The sequence below is a fragment of the Camelus bactrianus genome, chromosome 7 (genome assembly GCF_048773025.1).
Source record: "Camelus bactrianus isolate YW-2024 breed Bactrian camel chromosome 7, ASM4877302v1, whole genome shotgun sequence".
Taxonomy (NCBI): domain Eukaryota; kingdom Metazoa; phylum Chordata; class Mammalia; order Artiodactyla; family Camelidae; genus Camelus; species Camelus bactrianus.
Window position 1 is genome coordinate 32,830,129 of NC_133545.1, and position 23,886 is coordinate 32,854,014.

The window sequence follows — 23,886 nt, forward strand, 5'->3', positions numbered from 1 at the left end:
TTCATAGTTCATGGCTATTCTGTATTAAGAAAAAATAATTAAGTACATAAAAAACAAGAAAATTGCAGCAAAAAGTTTTTAAAAGTGCATCATTTAATCCAATCAAGGAAAAGACAAATCATGAATTAATGTGAACAAAATACTCAACTTTGTTGTTTAATTAAAATAACAAGAAAAAAATGACAAGATTTCATTCAAAATTTTAAAATTATAAAACGCAATGCTGTCAAATGACTAACTTTGAAAGGTAATATGGCAATACATATCAAAAAATCCTAATTCAGCTCTGTAGTCCCATGCGAGGATTTCTTCCAAAAAAAAATTCACAAGTGAAATGTATGTAAAAATATTAATGTTTATTAAAACCAGTTTTAAAATATCCAACAATCAATTATATGGCCATAAAATGATTATTAAATATAAAGATCCTACAAAAAATATAATTGAGCAATTCACACCCACTAGGATGGCTATAATTTAAAACAAAAAATAAAAAAGTGTTGTTAAAGATGTCAAAATCTGAACTCTTATACTGCTGGTAGGAATGTAAAATGGTGCGGTCGCTGTAGAAAACAGTTTAGAGGACCCTTAAAAACTTAAACACAGAATTACCACATGAGACTGAGCAACTCCATTCCTAGGTATGTACCTAAAAGAATCGAAAACAGGTGCTCTAACAAAAAGTTGTACATATGTTTTAATAGCAGCACTATTTATAAGGGCCAAAATGTGGAAACAAGCCAAAAATCCACCAACTTATGAACAGATAAACATGGTGTATGCATACGGTGGAGTATTACTCAGCCACTAAAAGGAACGAAGTACTGACACACATTACAACATAGACAAACCTTGGCAACATTATACTAAGTGGAAACAGTCAGTCACAAAAGGTCACGTTACATGATTCTATGTATGTGAAATATCCAGAGGAGGAAAAATCCACACAGAATGCACATTAGTGACTGCCAGCAGCTGGGGGGAGGGAGGGGAGGGGAGAGGAATGGAGAGTTAATACTTAATGGACATAAGTTTCCTTTTAAGGTGATAAAAATGTTTGGAAACTAGATAGTGGTGATGGTTGTGCAACACTGTAAGTGTACTAAATGCCACTGAATTGTACATTTTTAAAAAAGCTTATTTTATGCTATGTGAATTCTACCTCAGAAAAAAAATAAAAATATAATTAAGAATTTTTGAAATGTTCAATGAAAATAATCACTATTTAATGTTAGAAATTCTCTGAGCTCATTTGCTTCCTCATTTGTAAAATGAATCTGGTACTTACTAAGAGGGCTCACAGTTACCTGGTATGAAAGAAGCACTGTGTAAATATTTATTCTTAAATATATAAACTTCATAGAATAAAAGGAAACAAAAAATGAAAATAACTTCTATGTTAATAGGATTATACATAAAAATTTTTCATCATAACCCTCCGTACTCTAAACGCAGTCAAATTTCTATACTTTTAGTACAGCTATTCTGGATCTGCAACATCACCAAGAAACAAAACTCCACAGACAACAGCTTGGCAGAATCAAACCTTTGGCTCCACTTTTCTCTGGTGCATTTAGTTCTACTGAAAACAAAAACAAAACCTACCCTTTCAAAACGAGAAATCTTCATCGTTTTAAGCGTTGCAGCATCAACCATCACTGGGGGTCCAAGTTCGAAAACATTGCGAAGGAATTCATTTGACTTAAATGAAAGAAAAAGGTAATGAGGCTAAGTATTAAATATCAGCTCTTTTTTCATTAAAGTGAAATGTGATTAACAGGAGTTACATGGAGCTTATAAATATGAACTGAAGTCATTTATTTTCTGTTTCTCATAAGACCAAATTGTTTTCCAATGCCCTGAATTCAAGAAAGCTATGTCAAACTATTTGCTTTCATACAAAGATTATCAGTGGGGTTCCAACAACCATATAAATGCTTCACAGACTTACACAATACAAAAACAAAAAGAATAGTTTCATATTTACTCAATTTAACTTTCAAAATTAAATTTACTATTTTGTATATCATGCTGAAAATATATAAAGTAAAGCTTTATAGTAAAACTAACTTCAAAAACCAATTAAATGAGGTACATTCAAAACTGCTCCCTAATTTAAAAGCAAACATACAGAAAGGATGTCACCTACTCACCTGCAAGTGGTACTGCATCCCTGATCCAAGAACCTCCTTAAAGGTGTCATAAGTATGTTTTTTGACCCAGCAATCAATATACATGCGTTCAGGACCAAATTTAACAGTTTCTGTTGGAAAATCCCGTTCCTGGCCAACACAACAACAAATACTCTGAGGAACTAAAATGATCTAAAATAACACATGCTGAAATGAACAATATGGTGTAAACCAACACCTCCATCCCTGAGATATGAAGAGACTAGAAAGTGGCAGTACTATCCTACACATAAGGGTGCAGAATTTCTCTAGTAGTGGTAGACTTGAAGGCACAACTAAGTATGGATAAATATTAATGACAAAACTACATTGTTGTAAATGTTTTTAAACGTCAAGAGCACTCAACAAACCAAGGCAGGGGGTGAAGTCAGATATCTACACTGGTCTAGGATTGGCAGAGGTGGGGGAGAAGGCTGCAGGACAAGTCAGAAAGACAAGATGCCCCCACAAGCCAGTGGTGGAATTGGGGGAAGCAGAAATATACAAAAGGAAGTGAAGATAAATGGGGTTAAGAGGCCAGCCACAAAGGAGGATGAGTAACTAGAGGGCTCCCAGGGCCTAAGAGGAGTCTTATTAGGAAAATGAGAGGTAACATTTGAGTTTAAGATTTCAGAGATGAAACAAGTTTGCTGGAAGATAATTTCTAAAGTATAACCATGGAAGCGGGCCCAAGCGAAATGAAAATAAAGGTCACTGGAACAAATACAGGATAGGGTTTTCCAGACAGAGAAGTCATTCAGAATGGTGACAACTTGAGACAAAAAAAAAAAAAAAAGGCTTCTCTTTTCTTTCTTTGACAAACGATGAATATAGAAGAGTAACCAAGAAGGGAATGGGTGATCTCCACAGGGACCATAGAAAGAAAGTGACAGAACTTAAAGGGGCAAGACCACTCCAATGGCCTTCCCCACATCTGCCTAGCCCCCTTCTCTCTCAGCACACAGTCTGACGTAGTAGGAAAGACGGTGAAATCCAGATGTAACTCCAGATGTAACTCCAGGGATGGTCCACTCCCTGGCTTGTGACTCTGGCAAGTAACTGAACCTCTGTGGCCCTGTTCCCTTGCCTCTAAGACAGGGATACCTATACCTATAAGCAGAGATTTACTAGAGGTGTAAGATGACATGTCTGTGAAGCACATACAGTGCCCGGTCTGTTACAACAGCTCAAAAAGAACAGTAAGATTCTATGACTTCAGTCTTCCATATTTCAGAAAACACTGAAGACATGTCTCAGGGCAGAGAAGGAACAGAAATCCTGAGATGAAGAGGGGAGGCGGGGTGAGGCCTGGAGGGAGATCACTAGAGGACAGGATGGCGAGGCAGAGGGCTTTCATTTTTTGCAGTGCCTGGCGGAGCGGTTGGGGTGAGGAGACCAGTGGCCCGTTAAGGCCGGTGCACACTGGGAGTCACTCGTATCTTTCTCAGCAGAATCAGTGGTGTGGGCTGTGGCTGGCCCGGGCTGAGGGGCTTGTCAACGGCATCTGCTGGGTCCCACTGACTCTTAAAGTCTATTATGCAGAGAGGATGCATTAAGGCAGAAAATCTGAAATCGGGTCTAATCCAGGAAATCTAGGACATGTCAACATTTTACCTTTTGGAGGCTATAGTGTGCAAATGTAGGAGTAGTTTATACTTAAGAAAATGGCTTCCTTAATTTGGGGATACTGCCATACTATTTATAAGACCAATAAGATCAGTGCTTAGTATGCATGTCTGTCTGCTCAAGTTAGGGGTTTTTTTGTTTGTTTCTTAGATGGTAACATCCAAAGAAAATATAAAAGATTAACGTAAGACAATTAGAGTCAACACTGACCAAAAATTTAGATCCAAGAGGACCTCTATATTAATTTATATCCTAGGTTTTATTATTTTTTTTAATGTAAATTAAAATGAAGAAAGTAGTTCTTAAGCAGGCTACATATGAGAATCACTGAAACACTACAAAACTGGATCTGAGTGGGGCCTTAGCATCTCTATTTTTTTTAATACCCATTCTAAAATTTCATACACACATCAGATTAAATGACTCTGTGGCAATATTCTTAAAAGCACCGCCCTATAAGACAGCATTAACCTGAGAAATTTATCCTTTACATCCAAGAAATATTTTTACCTAGACACACACACACACACACATACACACACACACACACACACACACAAATTGTTAAAGATTTTGGTATGCTCCACAGTAATACTGCCCTTATCCTACAGTTCATTTTAACCATGCATTCTAACCCTTGAAGATTTCTAAATCAATTTATTTGCCAAGTGGACCAAAGAAGGTTAGGGAACTATAGAAGGGATTCAAGCATCAGATAATGATTTTTCAGTGACCCTGTTAAAACGGCAGGTTTTGTAATTTCAGTTTTCAGCACCTAGTCTTCCCACGGAGATCACAAGGTCTTTGCTTTAAAGTACTGAGGGGTAGGCAATAATTGACTGTTTATAAAAAAACACTACACTGAGTATGTATGTGCTATTAAGCAGCACTGCTTTGATGATGGCAAGTACACCAAGATGAAATATATTTCTATCACTATAAATCTTTTTTAAAGTTTTCAACCTAAAGAAAGAGTACCTTTGTAACATCAGAATTGAATTTTCCTTTGTTAAAAAAGTCTTCATTTTTGTTGTTAAAAGCCTGCTCAGTCTTAAAAATGAGGAAATGATTTTGGTCAAAAGTGAAGTTCAATCAGCAGAATTACCCATTTGTCAAGTTTGGCCTGAAACAATCTAGTTTCAAAATGAATAGCTAGTCCAGCATTAAAAGGCCTACCTCCACCGCCCTCAGGATGTCTCTGAACACCGACCGCTGCTTCCTCTTGTCCACTTTGGCCCGGTGCTTATTTCCATCTGTAGCCAAAGCCCTAAGCATCTGAGTCAAAGACTCCATGTCTTCATAAAAAAAGTCCTGGTCAGGAAAAAAACAATTTACTTTCACTTGCTGTTTTTTCGCCCCAATCTCTTCTAGAGCTAACAAAGAACAATCCACTTTGGAAAATATTCAGCAGAGCTGCACAGAGCAATACAAATCTTTGAGCTATTTAGAGATCTTGGCACAGACGCACATATAAATACATATTATCATGCAAAAATTTAATCCAGAAGTGCTGCCTACAAGATGATACACCCCAAATGATGAACATTCCCCTTCCAAGTATATCCAGATGCATCAACAAGTGCTTACAGTGCTCCCACCATATTCAAGACAATACTGGGATTTCAAAGTTCAGTGACAGTCAGATAGACACAAAGCATTACAGCTTCTATCTGTCCTCCAGTTCCCCAGCCCCCAAAGCACATATTCCCCAAATGCTAAAAATTCTTATTCCAGAAAGGGCAAGCTTTCAGTAATGCTTTCTAAAGCACCTAATTTCTAATTGACTGGCCATATTTAGAATAAGCAACCAGATATTTATATCAGGTACACAACTCAAGTGATTAAATTATTCAAGAAAGGAAGGTATTTAATCACTTTTGGAGGGAAGCCACAAAATGTATTACTATTTGCTAAGACCTTGACTGTGGGCTTCCTTGATATAGTTTAAGTGGCTATACTTTTAAGAAGTCTCTTTATTTTGGGTGTTTTTACTCTCTAATTACATTTTACAACCACATTAAAAACTAAAAGATGATTCAAAGTTATTTAGCTGACCAAAACTAGTGCAGACACTTATAGAAGCAAGATGGTGAGCTATCTCCAGTTCTGATTATTAATGCCTATTAAACAATTTTTGCATTGGTGATAATAATCATTTAACTTGTTCTGTTAAAACAAGCAGCTCTTATTGTGGGCATTCTTCACATTGTATATGTAATTGTTCAGTCTCAAAAAGTATAAATGTAATTTCTTTTAATGCCTAAAAATGAAAAGGTTTATTACAGTCATGGAAAATAAGCTTGAAATTAACACAAATATTCTTTTAGGTACATAAGTACATATTTGCTTACTGTCAATATTTTAGAGATTGTACATTTTTAACTTTCTAACAAATGTTCTCTTCAAATGCTGTAATTCAACTTCCTATGTCTGAGTTAGCTGGAGATAATACCAGTTAATAAGATTTTCATCTAGAAAAGCAATTACCAAAGCTGATGAGGTATTAAAACAGTCCAGCGTTATGTTGATCTCTACATTTAAATTCCAATAAATGTGATTCCATCATAATAAAATGGGAAATCATTTTACTAGTAGAAACAAGTACATTTCAGGGACTGGCAGCTTCCTATTCATTTCACTGACTACTTACTCTTCTCTGTTATTCTCCAAAAAAAAAGTTATGGAAGTTTTAAAAACATATATAGAAGAATATAACTAAAATTAACAAGATGATGTGCATTATCTTAATTTGTTCTAAGCACTGAGAACCACTGCCAGTAATTCTCAACAATCTTACCTCCCAGAGGACCTCTGACTATATCTGGAGACATTTTTGGTTGTCACTATCTGCCAGGAGGTACTCATGGCATCTACTAGGTGGAAGCCAGGGACTCTGCTAAACGTCTTAGTATATGTGCTGCCAAAGAGAGCTCAACGCTGCTAAACATCTTAAAATGTACAAGACAGCACCCCACCTCCAACAAAAATTACCCAGCCCAATGTAGTAAGAGTGCTGAAGTTGAGACACCCCACAGTAAATGATCTTAGCAATCAATAAAACTTGATCTAGTTTAGAGAGTCTGAATCACTGAGTTCAGTATAGTACTTATGAAAATAAATATTAAATACTATAGGGAAATGTCTCCATTAAGTGCTTGTACGTTAAAAAGAAAACAGAAAATATGACAAAAATAGTTCAATAGAATCCAAAAGCCAATTTACTGGACTTTCGGATAACTGTGCAGTAAAACTGTAAATGAAATGAAAAATGGACTCTTAGAGGTACAAATAAATATCTTAACTCTTCTCAACAATGAAAAAAAAAACTACGTAGTCATTACTACATGAAAGGGTCAAAAGTCCTGGATCAGAATTCTCAAATCTACTAGTCACTACACCAAGTTTTAAAAATTATGAAACTTTTTTGTCACTTGTAAAATGAAAGTATCCACTCTCCCACACGACAGTTTTAAGGATTAAATAAGATGGTAAATATAAATTCGCCCAATAAATTATCAAGCATAAACTATTATATCAATATTCTAGACTTAGAAGAATTTATACGGAATTGGACTTTAAAAAAAAATCAGTGTAGCAATTACACCTACATGAGGAAGTTTACTGTCATACAAAACATAGGTTTTGCAGTCAGAATATCTAGGTTTGAATCATAAACATCTATTATTTAGATATATATAACCTTGGACATAATTACATTAGCAATTTGTGCCTCAGGTTCCTCTTACATAAAACGGGATAGTTAATACCACCCAGGTCTCATAGGTTTATTGCAAGGACTAAGTAAAATATATTTATGTATTTTTAAAATATATGAAACATAGTACATAAACATCCATTATGCTAAAGATCTCTTATGATATAGCTTGTTTCAGCCTAACAATATAAATGTGACAAACAGGTCAGCTAAGATAATTATTTCATACAAAATAACAGCTATAAGAAGTTAAATGGCTTCAAAAGCTGAATGGAATGAGGATGAAATGAGACCACAGAAAACTTCTGGAAGAGTTTAAACACAGGGTAAGATACTTAAGGTCACAAAAATCATCCCCCCAATATACAAGTCATTGGAGCACTGACTGTAAACAAAATGAAATAAGCTAAGTCTTGGATGGCTATCCTGGGTGTCAAGAAATAATCATAGGAAAGCCTAACATTGAAACAGATTTTGAACCCTCCCCAGTTCACTGCAAAGTGCTGACTATTATTTCTAGAATGGTTTTATCTGACTCTGCTCAGCTACAAAGACGTCTGTTCTTTTCATTCCCTGCTAACTGAGGCAGATTGTCTCTGTCAAGGTACGGAAACACTTTTAATGGGTCAGTTATCCTACAAACAACGGCAAGAAATAAATGAGAGGCACGTGGAGTTGCCCTCTCTAGAAATATAAAATCTAAGTCATTTATGATTTAGGACCAAGGACCGTGCTGTTAGTCTTTGGATTTTCTTTTCTTCTTTCCTGCTGTGTCTCTGTCCTGTAGCACTGTCCCTGTCGGGTTGGGTGGGATGTGGGAGAGGGCAAACTGAGGAAGGTCTGATTCTACTATATTTTGGCATATTTTCCTGAATCGGCATATCACGTGGCCCATAGACCTATAATTCCATCTACTAGTCTGTCTTAGCTTGTTACCCTAGAGAGCTCCTAAAAGGCCACTACTAGCCTACTAGCAAGGCGGAGGAAATACACAATTCAGCCAACAGTACAGAATAGCTCCCACTTAGACTGTGCGCATGTGCTCCCAACAACCCTTTGAGCTAGTGACTATTATTTTCTCCATTTTAAAGATAAGGATACAACTATATATAAAAATAGATTAAAAGAAGTTTCTGCTGTATAGCACAGGGAACAATGTTCAATATCTTGTAGTAACCTTTAATGAAAAAGAGTATGAAAATGAATATCTGTATGTATATGCATGACAGGGACCACTGTGCTATACACCAGAAATGGACACATTGTAACTGACTGTACTTCAATATAGAAATAAATAAAAATAAATTTAAAAAATAAATAAAGATAAGGATACTGAAGCGTAGTGAAGTTGCCTGACATCAAGCAACTCCTAAGTGGAAGAGAAAATCTAAACGTAGGCAGGTGGCTACGGAGTACACTCCCCTGCTTGGTTACATGGCAGGCAGTAACCCACCGTAAACTAAGGGGGCGCTCACCAGCAAATGATGACTAATCTTCATATCGGCTTTAACAAATAGCTATTATTAATAACCAGCTCGTTCTTTAGCACCCAACCTAGCAGCCAGCTCTTTGGAAGTTTTTTCCTAAGTCTCCCAGGCTTATGTCATTACACTGCTAGATTTCCAGGTTAATAGTATCACAAAATATTATGTTAGCAAGAGGCTCTGAATAATTCAATGCTTCACATGGGCAAGGAATTAATTTACATCAACCTATATATTCATCAACACCTGGTTTAATTAAATTTCTCAACACTCTATAACCATCCCCAACCACCACCATATATTCACTCCTTTTAAAAAGCTTACTGACTTAACAAAAATGGCAAACAAAACACTAGGTTCTGTTTTATAACCCAGTTCACTTTGTCTTTGACAAGGACTTAGGTCAAATTAAACACGTTTGGATGCGTTCTCCTGAATATCACATATGACTGATTAAGCCAGAGAACATAAGAAATGTAGGTGGTAAAATATTTACATTTATGCAAACTTAAATAAATTCAGCATGTATAATTTAAACTGCATTTCAAAGGAAAAAGAAAAGAAATTACTATTTTAGTAGAGGAATACAAGATCAAAAACTGGGATATCTAGCTTCTGTGCCTTGAGGTTAAGGAGCCATTAACTAGCTCAGTAAAATCAAATTGACTGATAACTTGAGTCCAATTTCTCACATAAGGAGATTCATTATCTACTGACAGCATTAATAACTTACTTTTAATTTGTACCTGCTATCTTTCAAGGTGGGGGAGGGGAGGCAGCACTAGGGAAAGATACCTTCCAGAAAAAAATTTTAAGACCCTAAACGTTTCTTTAAACAAGGCTTAGAATGGAATGTAAATAACCAGGCAACCCAGAACACGTATTCACCTTACTTAGAATTAGCCACTGTTAAATAACTTCTTGAATTGCTGAAAAAGTCTTCTGGAAATACAGTCTTTCTCTTTAAATTAAACAGCAGCTAGTAAGTAACCCAAGGTTCACAACAGAGGTCACAACCCAAGGTGACCAATCGTCCCTTACAGCCTAAGATGAAGGGTTTCCTAGAACACAGGACCTTTCAGCGCTAAACCTGGCATACTACCCAGACAGTGGACCACCCATCACAAACTCAAATACCTCTGAAAGCCGAACTGTGGTAAAAAACAATCCTGAGTGGACAATGGTGGAGAACTGCAAAGCACACATCCCAGGCTAAAGGGCCATGTTTACTTCCATCTTTGGCTTAGAAAAGTTAAACAATAGTAACTAAACTCCTCTGATCCCAAACCTATGCTGACTTACTATTTCAACCATCTGTCTGACATTTATTATAAAGCATCCAAGACAGAATTTTCTTATTGTGTCCTGTCTGACAAATCCAAGCAGATCCACAAAGATTATACTAGAAAATTCTCTCTTGACACAACATTGTAAACTAACTATACTTCAATTGAAAAAAATAATAAAAGCTCTCTCCATGAGTAATGAGTGTACCTAAACTTCAGGTCTACAGACAGCAACAATTAAGTGTAATGAACTACACTCAAATATTGCTCTACCAACCTCTACTGGTTTATGCTCTTAAAATTATTATATTATCACTGCCAAAAAGCAGGTTCTCAAGCGGGCCATGCTCCAAAGTCATCACCCAATTTATAGCTGTGAAGGTAATGACAGAGTGATGATTCTTGTGGCACAAGGTTTTTCCATTACCCATCAGGACTTACACTCTCTATTCCTCTGGCCAGTTCAAACAGAAGCGCCAAAGATTCACCAGCAGCTATTCTCATGTTTACATCATCAGAAGAGAGGAGGCTTGGAAGTTTATGGAAATGCCTAAAAAAAATCAGTCATTACTATATGAACACAACCAATTATGTCATTAAATGTTGTTTTTATAAAGTATGAAATTAAAATATATACATCTCAAGCTTTTTCTTCACTTCATTGATTGGGCATATGGACAGTAACAATGTCCAAGCGAGGAGAGAGCTGATATGAAGCACTGTGTTAGGAGTGCTGCAAATTACATTAGCGTCTTTCTCCTTGAGATACGACTTCGTGAAGATGTTTTCCAAACACTGCAGAGTTGAATACAGCTCCTAGTGCACACGAATATGAAAAAAGATTACCATCTTAAATGAGAAATGTGCAAATAACTGGAGTCAAAAGCTGTCTACTTACAGTAATATCATCTGTGGCAATAAAACAGCAAACACCAAAGCAAGTTGCACACTGAAAAAGGCAAAAAGAAAACAGACATTAATGTTTGTCATTTTCTTATTAATCTACATCTTCCTGCCTTTATAATTCAATGTGAAAAATTTCTCAACTACGTCACTATGTTAGGTCTCAAGCATAGTATAAAAAGAGAGAATGAATGTAGGATCAAGAGTTAAGGGAAGCAGGTTTTAGTCCAAGATCTGCTACTAAACTTTAGGAAAGTTACCCCATTTCCCTCAGATCTTCCTTCATTAATCTAAAGAAGCATTTCAAACTTCACCGCCAAGTCAAAGACAAAGATGATGTTTGGACATCTGAGATAAAGAAACCTACTCTCTCTATTAAAAACCTTTACAACACAAAGCTTAAAAAATTCAAATAACTATCCTCAAACTTCCCACTGAAAGAAGGAGCTCTTTAACTCAGATTTTTACTTGTTTTGGAATATGTTGAAAAGAGATTGGGAATCCTATAATTGCTTTCTTAGGGGGTTAAAAAAGGGGGGGGGGCAAAGCAAGTGAGTACACTCCACCATCACCAAGGTAAAGCTCACCTAACAAGACTCAGAATAGGTCCATACAATCTGCTTACAACATAGATCGGAGCCATCAATGCTCAAAACACTGCTCTAACAAATTTATCACACAAGGACAGAATTGGAAATTTGTTAAGGCTTTATTATTCTTCATTTCCCTTTTCCCTAAAGGTCATCACTAAGCATGTTGTTGCCAGTACCACTAAAGCCTAAGACTTTAAAGTCACCATTCACATGCCCACGTTGAAGCTAGTTCTGTTCCAGAACTATGAGGACACCTGTAATATTAATCCGCTTGGTGTCACTAATTTATTTTCATTATTTCATCCTGGTAAAAACTGGACAATGTTAAAATTCAAAAGTAGCCTAAGCATTATTCTTAGTAAAGGAAAATTTCAATCTGTAATCCCTTCTCCTAAGTATGCAGCAGAAGCAAGGCCACATCACTCCCTTTGATTACTCTAAGAGAAACGGCAGATTAAAAATTATGACCCTCTACATTTAATAGATTCCAGTTGCTAATATGCAGGAGCATGGTAAAAGTTTTTTTTTAATTCACAGCAAAAGAAGTATGAAGAAAGTGCCTTGAGAGGACCACAACAAACTCACATGCAACCAAAATTAAGCAATTGCTCCAAGTATCTAATCAATAGTGTTTTCTGTTAAACATTTCAAACACTCCTATAGTCCTGCACGATTTAAAAGTTGCATGACACTAGGAAAGACAGGAAGGTAAAGAGCAAAAGATTAATTAAATATTTTAGGATTACTAACTACTGGAGGACAGAAATTCCTATGAAGTCACCAAACTCCCATTCCTTTGCCTCCAGGAAAAACAGCTAGACTATTCCCAGCATCCACACAGGTGGTAAACCAAGGAACTCTCAGAAGCAGAAGTGATGTGCCTCTGTTTCTAGCTCTCCCCATGTGGCTTACCAGACCTGCCATTTGAAAAGGACCTAGAGGTAAGGCAGAGCTGGAGGGATGCCAAGGGACCCTGCTGACCTGACCGCATAGTGATATGAACAAGAAATAGACTTTTATTAAGCCAGTAAGACTTCAGGGCTTATCTGATACAAAGATTAATGTTATTTACCTTAATATTGTAATACTAAAGAGGTAGATAATTTGAATTATTAGTATTAAAAAGTTCACAACTTTAACTTGTTCTCTTGTTAGGAACATAGCTTAAAATTCAAGTCCCCTAAGATTAAATTCCTGAGATCTGTTAAGACTCTCAAGATCCATTAAGATTCCAGTCTTAAAATCCTTTAAGATTCAAATCCTCTAAGACCACCTCACAGAAAATGTTCATGGGATCACTTAAATTGCTTATTAGCACACCAAAAACAACCAACCTCCCTCCAAAACCCACAATGTTAAGTCAAATGTTGTAAGTAGTAAATATCAATTAGAGAATGAAGCTCTTCCAAACCCCAAAACCAGATGAATATTTCACAAGTCAGAGTTTCAGAGTTTCCTACATCTACCAAATCTACTGATGGAAACACAGCGTTAAGCTTTTTCATAAGAACTTTTAGGTCACCTCAGCAAAAAAAAATTTTTTTTAAAAAAAACCTCATTACATTTCTTAGAATGAAAAATAACCATATAAAAAATACTGTTGAGACCACTTCTTTAAGTTCCAATAAAAATTGGATCATCTTAAATAACTCAACATAGCACTGTATTTCATATCAGCATATGATCTTCAATTTCAAAGATGCAGAAATTTGCTCTTCCTAGGATGCTCTCAAGTTTCAGAAAATTTAAGAAAACAATTGTCATATTGAGTCTGCTCACTAAAATTAAAGAAAAATGAGAATAAAATGTTAATAAAAAACTCACTTTCCTAGATTATTCATCACAATCTCTGGGTGACGTGCCCAGACAGATCTGTAAATTTAAAAATCCTATACTTACAGTTTGCCTAGCCTGGATACTAGCTGTTCCATCACAAATTATTTTCTTCAGGATTGGTCCGAGAGTTTTTAAAACCTCTTCACTTTCAATTCCAGGGCCCAACTGAATACACAGAACAGACGCTAAAGCTGCAGCCGCACGCTGCTCATCACTTTTACCTATAAAAGAAGCCACAGCGCAACTATGACAAATTATTTTCAGTAGACTTATTAAGGCAGCAATTTCCCAAATTTGTTCAATTTCAAAATAGCATCTACCATTTATGAAACCCATAAGATGCTCTAGGCTTTGACATGAGCTATAAACCTTAGTGAGATTAAAGAGCTCAAACTCTGGAAACAAACCTCAGGCAAATCCTAGATCCATCACTTATTAGCCAAATTATCTTCAACCAATTATTCTTATTTCAAAATAGATTTCCTCATCTGTAAAATGAAGATTAACACCTATCTTAAGGGAGTCCTGTAACAATTCAGCAAAATAATACATTTCAAGCTGACCTGATCTTTCAAATCCTTCATGTACTTATAAAATAGTGCTAAAGTAAGTAGCCCTTGAATTCATCTCCCAAGCATTTCAGATGTACACAGTCCATGAGGTAAATTCAACTTTCAGGGTTTTCCTCCACCAATATTTTTTTTTTTAAATAAATAAGGGATTAAAAACAAGGGCTTCTTTAAAACCATAGAAAATACATTAATATAAAAGTAAATGTAAATTAACTCTTCCAAGAACTGTACATACCCATGAGTTTGAGCAAATTTTGAACCTAAGTTGTTACCTGATAAATTAAAAATTTATAAAGCATGCAGGTTGGAATGAAATTGTTAAAGGTCACTTAAGTCCAACTACCTTATCAGAGACCGTTTCAATGTAAACACCTTTAACAAAGTCATTGTATTATCTCAAAAAAGGTGGCTCTGCTATCAACTAAACCAGTAACAAGTTATATAACTTTAGATCAGTCTCATGTTTCCTAGGCCCTTCTCTTTGTACAATGAGAGGTAAGTTAGAACAGAGGTTTCCAAACACCTATTCCTGACAGAGCTTTCACCTGAGGCAAAATGCGAATAAGGACAGAAAGCTAAGCTCATTCAATTTAAAGGAACATACGAGCTTCCCACAGGTTTAGTGCTAGAAATATTTTGCTGACAAAGGGATAATGATAGTAGAAGCTAGTTATTTTCATAATGTTCTTATTTGACAAAGTAATTAAGCTGGCAATGCCACATCTTTTTAATTTTGGTGGTTTCTAAAACTGCAAAGTCTGATAATACTAGACCTAATCTTTAAGGTCTCTCTTGATTCTTAAAAGTCCTATGGTTATAACAATATGAATTCCAGAATCTCTATTACAAAGTTCTAAAATTCAAATATTCCAATAGATATTGCAAAATCATGTCATGGACAAGTATGACTGAAGTCTTAAAATGAGCTAGATAATTATGATACTTTTTCAATTTTAGAAAAATGAAGTAGGATGGCTTTTTTAACAATACTTTTTGTTGACATCTGGCACAAGCTTTCAGGCCTTTCTTACATACAAGAGAACGGCAGTCGCCACTTCTGATACAGTAAAAGATGACAATCCAACCCAGTCCTTCCTGGTTTCAAACTGTTTATTACACATACAAAAACAAAGCTTCTAACAAGTCTGATATGGAGTTTTAATAAGCCTGCTATATTCACTGACAATTATAAAGTTACAAGAGTGAGCCAATTTTCTACTGCTATTAACAAATGTGATTGCAAACAAGGCAGCAGATTCCTTTTTGGTACTGTGCCTGTGACTCAAAAATAAGGACATTACCTTTTTTCAGGCAGCGTTCAATGCTATCAGTTAAAGTCATTCTTCTTTCCAGAATAAATTCATAAAGCATTTTTGAAGCCAGTGCATTTTTAATACCTTCAAGAGCTGCCTGCCTTGTCTTCGCACTATTTAAAACAAAATGTAAGAGAAAGAAGACCCATGTGGTGTGCACCATCAGTCAATGACTTTTAAAAACTCAGCTTTTCTCTCTCTCAATTTTTTCTATTTATAGATTTTTAACCTAATTGTCACCTAGTGCTGTTTTTCAATAATTTTCATCTACAACTCATTACACAAAAGATTCTAAGCTGCTTCATATCATAGAATTTTTATTAGTTTAATAACCACAACTCGAAATGACTACATAGTATTTTATAGTTTCAATGTATAAGACATCGCCTACACTACATATTTAAGTAAACATTTATCTTTTCACATTACAAAAGTCTAGAGTTCTTGTTTGCATTTCAATTATTTTAAGTTGGTTCTAGTGCTACTGTTAGTAAGAAAACAATTTAGCTTTGAAAGTTTAGTTGTCCTTTCTAGTTGAAGATTAACTTTTAATTCAACAAATCGATTTCAATGATCAAATATAGTTATGTGCTATTCAGCAAGAATAATGACTAATCTGAGTCAATTAATCTAAATTCTAGTGGCATGTTCCTATCTACATTAAAAGTCCAAAGGAACAAGAAACATTAAAACATCCAAAGTAAACAAATTAAGGTTTAGAAACACAATGTTAAATGAAAGAACTGCACATGTTTCAAATATAAGGTAACTGACAGAATCACACAGAAGGAAGAGTTTCCAGGATTGCCTACCTCTTATCCAGGGTCAGGTCAATGAGTCCCTTCAACTTATACTCTAAGTCTTCTTGAGTTCCTTCCTCATCAAGGACTTCTGGTCCTAAGAATAATAAAAACCAACCACTGTAATTTAAATAGAAAAAAAGCAGATAGAGAATAGTAATAGTATACTTAGCTACAAGAACTCCTCCCTCTGTAAGATCCTTTTACCTAATATTGCAAATCTAAACTGAAAACTCATACCATCTTCAGCAAAACTGGAAGGATCGCTGTAACCACTGCAATGGCTCATTGTTTCAATCGATGCGTCCTCATCACTAAAAGGTTGAACATTTCGATGCTGGCCACCTAGTAGGTAAAACAGAAGGAGGAGGTAAATGATTTTGTTACAAAATATGCAAATACTTAACTTGGGAATTTTAAACTGTACTTAAGAGAAATCCAGTAATAAAAACCAAACTTACTTAAGAGATGATTTTTTCACAAAAGAACAAACTCAGATATTCCTGACAGAGGTCAATTCACCTAATATTAGAGCACCAACTATTTACAATATACATCAACTTCAGAAATACATCAATCATCTAACATGCAGCACTGTGGTGACACAAAAACTGGTATTACAGATGAAAAAAACTACTTTCTAGTGGGAAGGCTTTCAGCTTTTCACCGTTGAGTACTATGCTGGTTGTAGGTTTGTCACAAATAGCTTTTATTATGTTGAGATATGTTCCCTCTATACCCACTTTGCTAAGTTTTTATCATAAATGGATGTTGAATTTTATCAAATGCTTTTTCTGCATCTATTGAAATGATCAGGTGACTTTTGTCCTTTCTTTTGTTGTTGTGGTGTTCACATTGATTGATTTGCGCATGTTGAACCATCCTTGTGTCCCTGGGATGAATCCAACTCCTCATTTTGTTTAGCTTATGGTTTCCTTTGCTATGCAAAAGCTTGTAAGTTTAATTAGGTTATACAATTAATTAGGTTAATTATACAAGTTTCTTTTGTATAGCACAGGGAACTATATTCAATATCATGTAGTAACCTATAATGAAAAAGAATATAAAGATGAATATATGTATGTATATGTATGATTGAAATATTATGCTATACACCAGAAATTGACACACTGTAAACTGACTATATTTCAATTAAAATAAAGAAAACAAAAAAACTACTTTGTAAACCATGACTTCAAATCATGAAGACAATGAAAATAGATCCAGTATGATACCACAGATCATCAGAAGAATACAACAAACATACTTCCCAATGACAACGACTGGGGTTAGTAAACATTAGCTGATGAATAGGTTAGTTTTTAGGTTACAGATGTCTTATGTGAAGGGGAATTTAAGGAGTTAAGGGATGGTAGTTTCAAAGACAACTCGAATTAAGAGGAGAAAAAAGGCTTAAAATAGAAGTTTGGGGTGGGGATGTTGACAAGTGGATACAGGATGGTATAGAAAATAATGACAGGAATTAGATGAAGCAATTGATCACTAAAGAACTACAGTGCTGAAAGAGATGTATAAGACATTATAAAGAGCTCTGATGGGCTATTTGGGTGATATCCAGTGCAATGAACTACAGATTTTTTGTCCTGAGTCATGGAAGACAGGAGAGCTGAAAAGTCATGTGAACAAGCATGTAAATCACTGAAGAAGGACAATGAAATGGTCCTCAAGCACCCTCCCTGCTCTTGGCTAGCACCCTACTACAGACTTCACAGGGTTATGTGGGTAGAGTCGAAACTGAGTGTCTTTACAGAATTGCCTCATTTTTGCAACTAAAAACTATGGTCAAGCTGATGAAGACTAGGCGTAGTACCTTTAAAATCAGGACTCTTTCTGCTTTGAATATTTTGAATTATTTAACTCAACAATGTTTACGATTTAACTTTTTTCATATGCCACTTTCAAGTGATTTTAAAAAACCACCTGACTGTAGTGACCAGTGACTAATTTGGATGACTTTCCTGCTACAATGGGTGTGCACATGGACATTTGTTCCTAGTCATGAGGTTTGACATTCCTGTCACTCCCTTGGGAAGACTGACAGTGCCCTTTTAAAGTTTGTATGAGTATTTTCAGTCAATAAAAAGCTCCAAATCTTAAGAACTAAAAAAAAAAAGTTTTGGTATTTGATAGAGCATAAGAATTTGTTAGAGAAATTACCTTTAAAAGAAAGGTTCTAACACATTCAATAGTTTTAAAATATCAGTGTTGTTATTAAAAATTAAAATCTCCTTTTTTAAAACTAGAATCTTTCAACTTCATTAACCTAAGGAATAAACCCATATTCATAGTCATTCCTAGTCACTTTTGTCTTTTGTCTTGTAGGAATTTCACACTAATAAAGTATTACATAATCATCAATTACACTGAGCAAAGTTATTTGGGGGGGGTGTAATTAGGCACACTAAATTAAAATAAGTCCCAAATTCTGCCCCAAAAGTGACCCTGAGTCACCTCATTTACCTCTGAGCCTGTTTCCTTACCTGTAAAATCAGACTACACAAGGTATCACTATGAGGCCTTTATGTTCAAGAAATCTGTGACATTTACTGTATCTTAAGATAAATTTTTCAAAAATCTAAGTTTAATTAAGCCTGTTGCTGTTTCTTTTTATAATGGGGGCTTCCTTTTTTAAAAAAAAGCAAAACAGAGAAGACATTTAGCAGAATTTTAAATCAACACAGGAAACAAATGCCCTTCATATTTACTTGCTATCCAAAAGAATAAAGTATGCCAATCAAAGTAGTAAAACATAGGAATAAACAAAGAAGCCAAGATCCCCTAACTTCATAATCATAGTGCTTAGGACAAGAATAAACAAATAAACAAAGATCTATGACATCACACTCTATTTCTGGATCTGTTTTCATGATTTGAAGTCATGGCAATAGTTGAGTCATCCGCTTAACTTTTACTAACATTTATTCACTAATCAATTTACATTTTTTATTTTTCATATTCAGCCTATTTCTAACCTGTCAAGAGTTTTCTATGAAGGTCATACTCAACTCCCTTCTCTAAGGTTCAATGATTTCCCAAGACTCAAGGGAAAGTGATTAAAAAAAAAGAAATCAGGAAAAAATCATGTATGAGTGCCTTGATATCTAGGTCACATTCAGCCACCTTGTGATCCTAAGTACCATTAATGAGGTGGAACTCTAGACACATAAAGTTCTTATTTCATAGATGGCGTACTTACCAACAGGGCTTTATTCTTGCCTAAAAATGCTCTCTTCAAATTAAGTGCTATGACAAATATACATTCTTGAATAACAGGTCAATTTTATTAGCTTCCTAGAGTCTTCCACTAACTTAAAAAGTAGAGAATTTAAATGGAAAAAAAGTGAAAGAATTGGTTATCTTTTAGTTGTGAAGATCTCATTTGAATCCATTTCTTCTAGATGTCCTTTAAAAATACCAGAAAGGTGAGTGGCTTGTAAGTACAAGTCTGTGACAGTTTGCCATCTCTTCTACTCAACAGTTATTTATTCATTTATTTACTGAACAAGTAATATTCACAAGAAACCAAATTAAGCTTTTGAAAAGGTAAATCTCATCCGCAAATCCCAAAGACCAGAGATAAGCACACTTAACAGGTTCTAGTGTAAACTTCCAAAGGTATTCAAAGCATGTATAGTTTTATAAACGAATTAAAGAATTCTCTTCCTGCTGATGAAAGGTCACAAATGAGCCTCCAGGTAAACTCTGAAAGGCAATCCCCCATCGTCTCCAGATATTATTAGTACCAGGAAGGAAGGAGGCTGGACAGGAAGCTTCAGAAGGAAATAAAGGTTTGTTTGTGATTCAAGGAGGCCATTAGTAACATCATTACCATTTTCAAAATGACCTTAGCTTGCTCCTTCTCCATCATTTGTTCCATCAAAAAAAGGTAAACTTAAAGAAGAATAAAATTAATATGGACCTTCTAGACAGAATTTAAATGTTTACTTTGGATGAGGAAAAGCGGAAGCTCACAGGTAAAGAAGTATTTTCAATTCACACAGACCAACGAGATGCACAACAAACTGTATTTTATATCACGATCAAGAATCAATTTTTTAAAAAAAGAATGAATTTCATTAACACCGAGAGCATTCAATCAAAATAAAGAGCCATATAAAGAAAAGGGGAAAACTGCATTTATAATCATTCATTCCTATTGTCAATTATTAAACGTTTAATACATGATCACAAGTTTTCGCGCTGCTATAAATTCTATAGGAGAGCTTTTTAAATGACAGTTTCCAACCGTCTTTAACAAGAAAACTGGCCTATTTATTTTCCAAAGAACAAAGGAATATCATTCTGAAGGTCAGAGTGGCAATTGTGTTGACAAGTACATATGGCGTTCCCATGTGATAACACTTGAGGATATGCCAATATTTAATTTCAAAATCTCAACAAAGCAATTACTAAAAAAGGTGATTTTTGCCCAGTATACTTTAATACTAGATTTTAGTACGGTGTCTCGTAGGACTTTCCGCTTTAAGTCCTTTTTCCTTAATCGTATAGTTAGGAGTTGAGAATCATTAATTCAGTTAGGCACCTACCCATCCAGGAAAAGCTTCAACTTTGCAAAGAGGCGACAAAAAGCCTAAACTTTTGCCCAATTACAATCTGAGCTCCTCACCACTCTCGCCTATCCCAGTCTCTCAGCAGAGAACACAGCACAAAGAACGCGGTTTCTGCCCCGGGGCGGGGAGGTCGCAGGAGAGGTGGGGGCTCGGGATTTGTGCGGGTGCCAGTTAGGGGTAGGAGCAGAGCCTAGACTGGGACAGTGGCCCCCAGCCTGCGACGCCTCCGCCAGCCAGGTGGACACGCGGGATAAGCAAAAAGGTAGAGAAATGGGATGCCACATGGACGCCTGTGCGTCACCCCGGCACGGCGCAAGGCCCAGGACGCGTGACGCAAGAGCCGGTCCAAACCCGCCGGACGTTTGGCATTCCGGACAACTCCATGTTGGAGCCGGGTGGTCACAGGCGACCGGTGACAGCATGGACGCAACTCCGAGCTGAGTCCCACCCTCCGTCAGGGAGAGCTCTGGAGTGCAAGCGCCAGCCTCTGAGAATAGTTCCTCTCCTGCCCAGCTCACCCTCACCCCCGACCCCGACCCACTCTCAGGTCCAAGGACCCATTCGCCCCTTCCCTGCCCCCACGGCCGGTGCCCAAGAGTTCGGTTCCCATGCCAGATCCAAATCGCGCGAGGTACGGTCCCCAGGGCACGCTGGGAAGTGTAGTTCGCAGGCCAGACTAGGCGCCCCGCAGATGCAAACGGCTAGAGGAAAAGAACTACAACTCCCACGGTGCCCAAGTCTAAGAGACTCGGTAGCCCGGCCGGCAACTGGGATGCAGGCGGCGGGGATACGCTCATACCTGCTGTCGCCGCCGTCGCTGCTGCTGCCCCTGAGCCGCCGCCACCACTGCCACCGCGGTGGGGAGTGTTCCGTTTCTTATTCTTCGGCATCGTGGGACGCCCGGTGCCGTCTAAACTCGGAGCTTAGCGAGGATCAGCCGATGGAGCTGCACTTTTTACTCGTACGTCTGTGCGGCGGGCGGCTAAGAGGCGAGTCTTCGGCTAACAACAGAGGCGAGAAGCGGCGTGGGTAAGAGTGGACGGTGGCGGCAGCAGAAATCCCCGTGAAGAGCTGTGATCGGAAACGATACATGTTTCTCTCTAGCGCGGGAGCTAAGGCGGGGCGGGTGAGGCCACGACGCCTTAAGTAGCAAGACCGCCGCCTGTCGTCACCATATGTGGGCGGGACTCGAACTCTCGCTAGCCAATGCCTGTAGATTTCCCCACCGGGGTCCCATCGCGGGCGGCCGCTGGATGCTAACTACCGATCCAATGCTGTCCGTCTTCCAGCGGCGCTCAGGGAGCCAGTCTCCGCCCCGCGCCGGATCCTGGGAAATGTAGTCGGCCTGGAGAGCCGGCTCCCAGCTCCTCCCACCGGGCCTTGCTTCCCTTCTCGTGACCCCTCCCCGGTCTTGGAATTGACGGAGGTAGTGAGCAATGCTGCGGGTATGCCCCATGACGACAGCCCGCTTCCAACTGGGAGCGTTGCTCATCCGTCGTCTCCAGAGACTCGCGTTCATCTCCTTAACCTTTCCCCTAGTTGCCTGCTGCCTCAGCCCAGGCACAGCCATGCCCCTCCTTGGGAACATTTGCATGGTTTTAGTTGTTCAATTAGCTTAGCGATCATCAGTTACCTATAATTGAATTGTGGTTCTGGGCTAATTGTGTACCCCACCTTCCAAAAGGTGTGCTTTGATCTACTTAGTCACGTAGTTCGTATGTTATCTCCTGTTCTAGACTAGAACGATCTGGCGATTCAGGTTTCTATACAAGAAATGTGTACGTAGACAATTCTGCCTGTGGAGTTAGGAGGTCAGTCTGGGATAAGGATTGGGTTTGGGGAACTTAACAGCTGGTAAAACAAACATGAGCTATAAATACCAGTAATCGCAGTGTTTTTAATTTTCCAAGGTACTCCTAAGATCTTTTGTCTTGTTACATTTGTCACATATTTAGGGCCTGTTATTAAGTACATATATTATGCTTATAACAGACCAAACTCACTGACTCACCTCAGTGTAGGTGACTCAGGTGCCTCATCCCTTACTCCACCTCTCTCCTGAGCCCCTTCTCTTACTTTCAACTGCCTGTGGGACATTTCCACCTGAATGTTCCACTTGCACCTCAATCCAGCATTTCTAATCCTATGTATCCCCTTCCTGTCTTCCCTTTGTGTGTTCACAGTACTACTGTCCTCCCATATGTCCAAATTCAAAAGCTCAAATTCATACCTAGCTTCCCTGAAACAGTCAGTTTTACCATAAAACTCTTAAATTCATGTCCTCTTTTCCAATGACACATGACCTCAGTTGGTGCCTGGCCATTTTAAGGGCTCTTCCCAGTTACTTCACAGTGTTACATTCCTGATAATGTTGCCAGATTTATTTGTATGTCCCCTATTTTACTAATTCACATGGCTTAATAGTTGCTTACCAGCATATTAAATGCCAATCCTCTTCCCCTGGCCCAGACTCCCTTTCCAGCCCCATCTTTCACTGCTCCAGGTACATGCCCTTTTCAGCCTCACTGCCCTGCTCTTCAGTACACAGCTCTGCTCTCCTGCCTCCATATTAGCATTCACATTGTCCAGCATTCTTATAATGTCCTTCCTCCCACGTTTGCCTTGGAAAATTTTTTTAACTGAAATATAGTCAGTTACAGTGTGTCAATTTCTGGTGAACAGTATAATGTCCCAGTCATGCATATACTCCTTAGAAAATTTTATCCATCTTTCAAGATCTAGCTCAAATTCAGCTTCCTTCGTGAAGCCTCCAACTGGAATTATTTTTCCTCACAACTCTTAAAACTCTTTGTAATGCTCCACAGATGGCACTTCCCCCACAGGCCACACAGCCTATTCAAAGGACACTATCGCAGGTTTACCTTTTCTTTGTTTAATCCTGAAGCAGCAAGTAAACCAGAGAAGGATGCAGGTTGGTGGACACAGCTCCCACTGATGCCCTTGTCTTGTCTCTTCAGATGACTGTGCATCCGAA

General features: G+C 37.4%; 2 protein-coding genes and 1 long non-coding RNA gene across 8 annotated transcripts in view; 1 reads left to right on the plus strand and 2 right to left on the minus strand.

Annotated features, from left to right (window-relative positions):
• The window catches only part of LOC105063165 (uncharacterized), a 7,328-nt gene extending 5,510 nt beyond the window's left edge, over positions 1 to 1,818 (plus strand). Inside the window, exon 3 of the long non-coding RNA XR_834754.3 lies at positions 1,476 to 1,818. This is a non-coding gene — a long non-coding RNA (uncharacterized LOC105063165). The remainder of the gene's footprint in view (positions 1 to 1,475) is intronic.
• IFRD1 (interferon related developmental regulator 1) overlaps positions 1 to 21,828 on the minus strand; it is a 22,346-nt gene extending 518 nt beyond the window's left edge. Inside the window, exons 1-12 of one of the 6 annotated variants that reach the window (XR_006722172.2) lie at positions 21,691 to 21,828; positions 16,540 to 16,644; positions 16,312 to 16,396; positions 15,488 to 15,612; positions 13,678 to 13,835; positions 11,181 to 11,231; positions 10,920 to 11,098; positions 10,724 to 10,832; positions 4,974 to 5,108; positions 2,154 to 2,282; positions 1,606 to 1,701; positions 852 to 975 (exon numbers count right to left, since the gene is read on the minus strand). Coding sequence is in view for 4 of the 6 variants with exons in the window: in XM_045511154.2 (XP_045367110.2) it covers positions 1,456 to 1,701; positions 2,154 to 2,282; positions 4,974 to 5,108; positions 10,724 to 10,832; positions 10,920 to 11,098; positions 11,181 to 11,231; positions 13,678 to 13,835; positions 15,488 to 15,612; positions 16,312 to 16,396; positions 16,540 to 16,644; positions 21,691 to 21,781 (1,413 nt within the window). In the remaining 2 variants the exon portion in view is untranslated. The other 5 variants (XR_006722173.2, XM_010947645.3, XM_045511154.2 and 2 more) reach the window with 5 other exon arrangements.
• Positions 21,825 to 22,171, minus strand: LOC141578144 (uncharacterized). Its single transcript, XM_074367201.1, has one exon. It carries the CDS (start codon positions 21,981 to 21,983, stop codon positions 21,825 to 21,827), a length of 159 nt encoding a protein of 52 aa, XP_074223302.1. The 5' UTR covers positions 21,984 to 22,171.
• Between the last annotated feature and the right edge of the window lie 1,715 nt (positions 22,172 to 23,886).

Excerpts from the sequence above, each read along its gene's own strand:
- LOC141578144 (XM_074367201.1), bottom strand. The coding sequence starts at position 21,983 with ATGTATCGTTTCCGATCACAGCTCTTCACGGGGATTTCTGCTGCCGCC.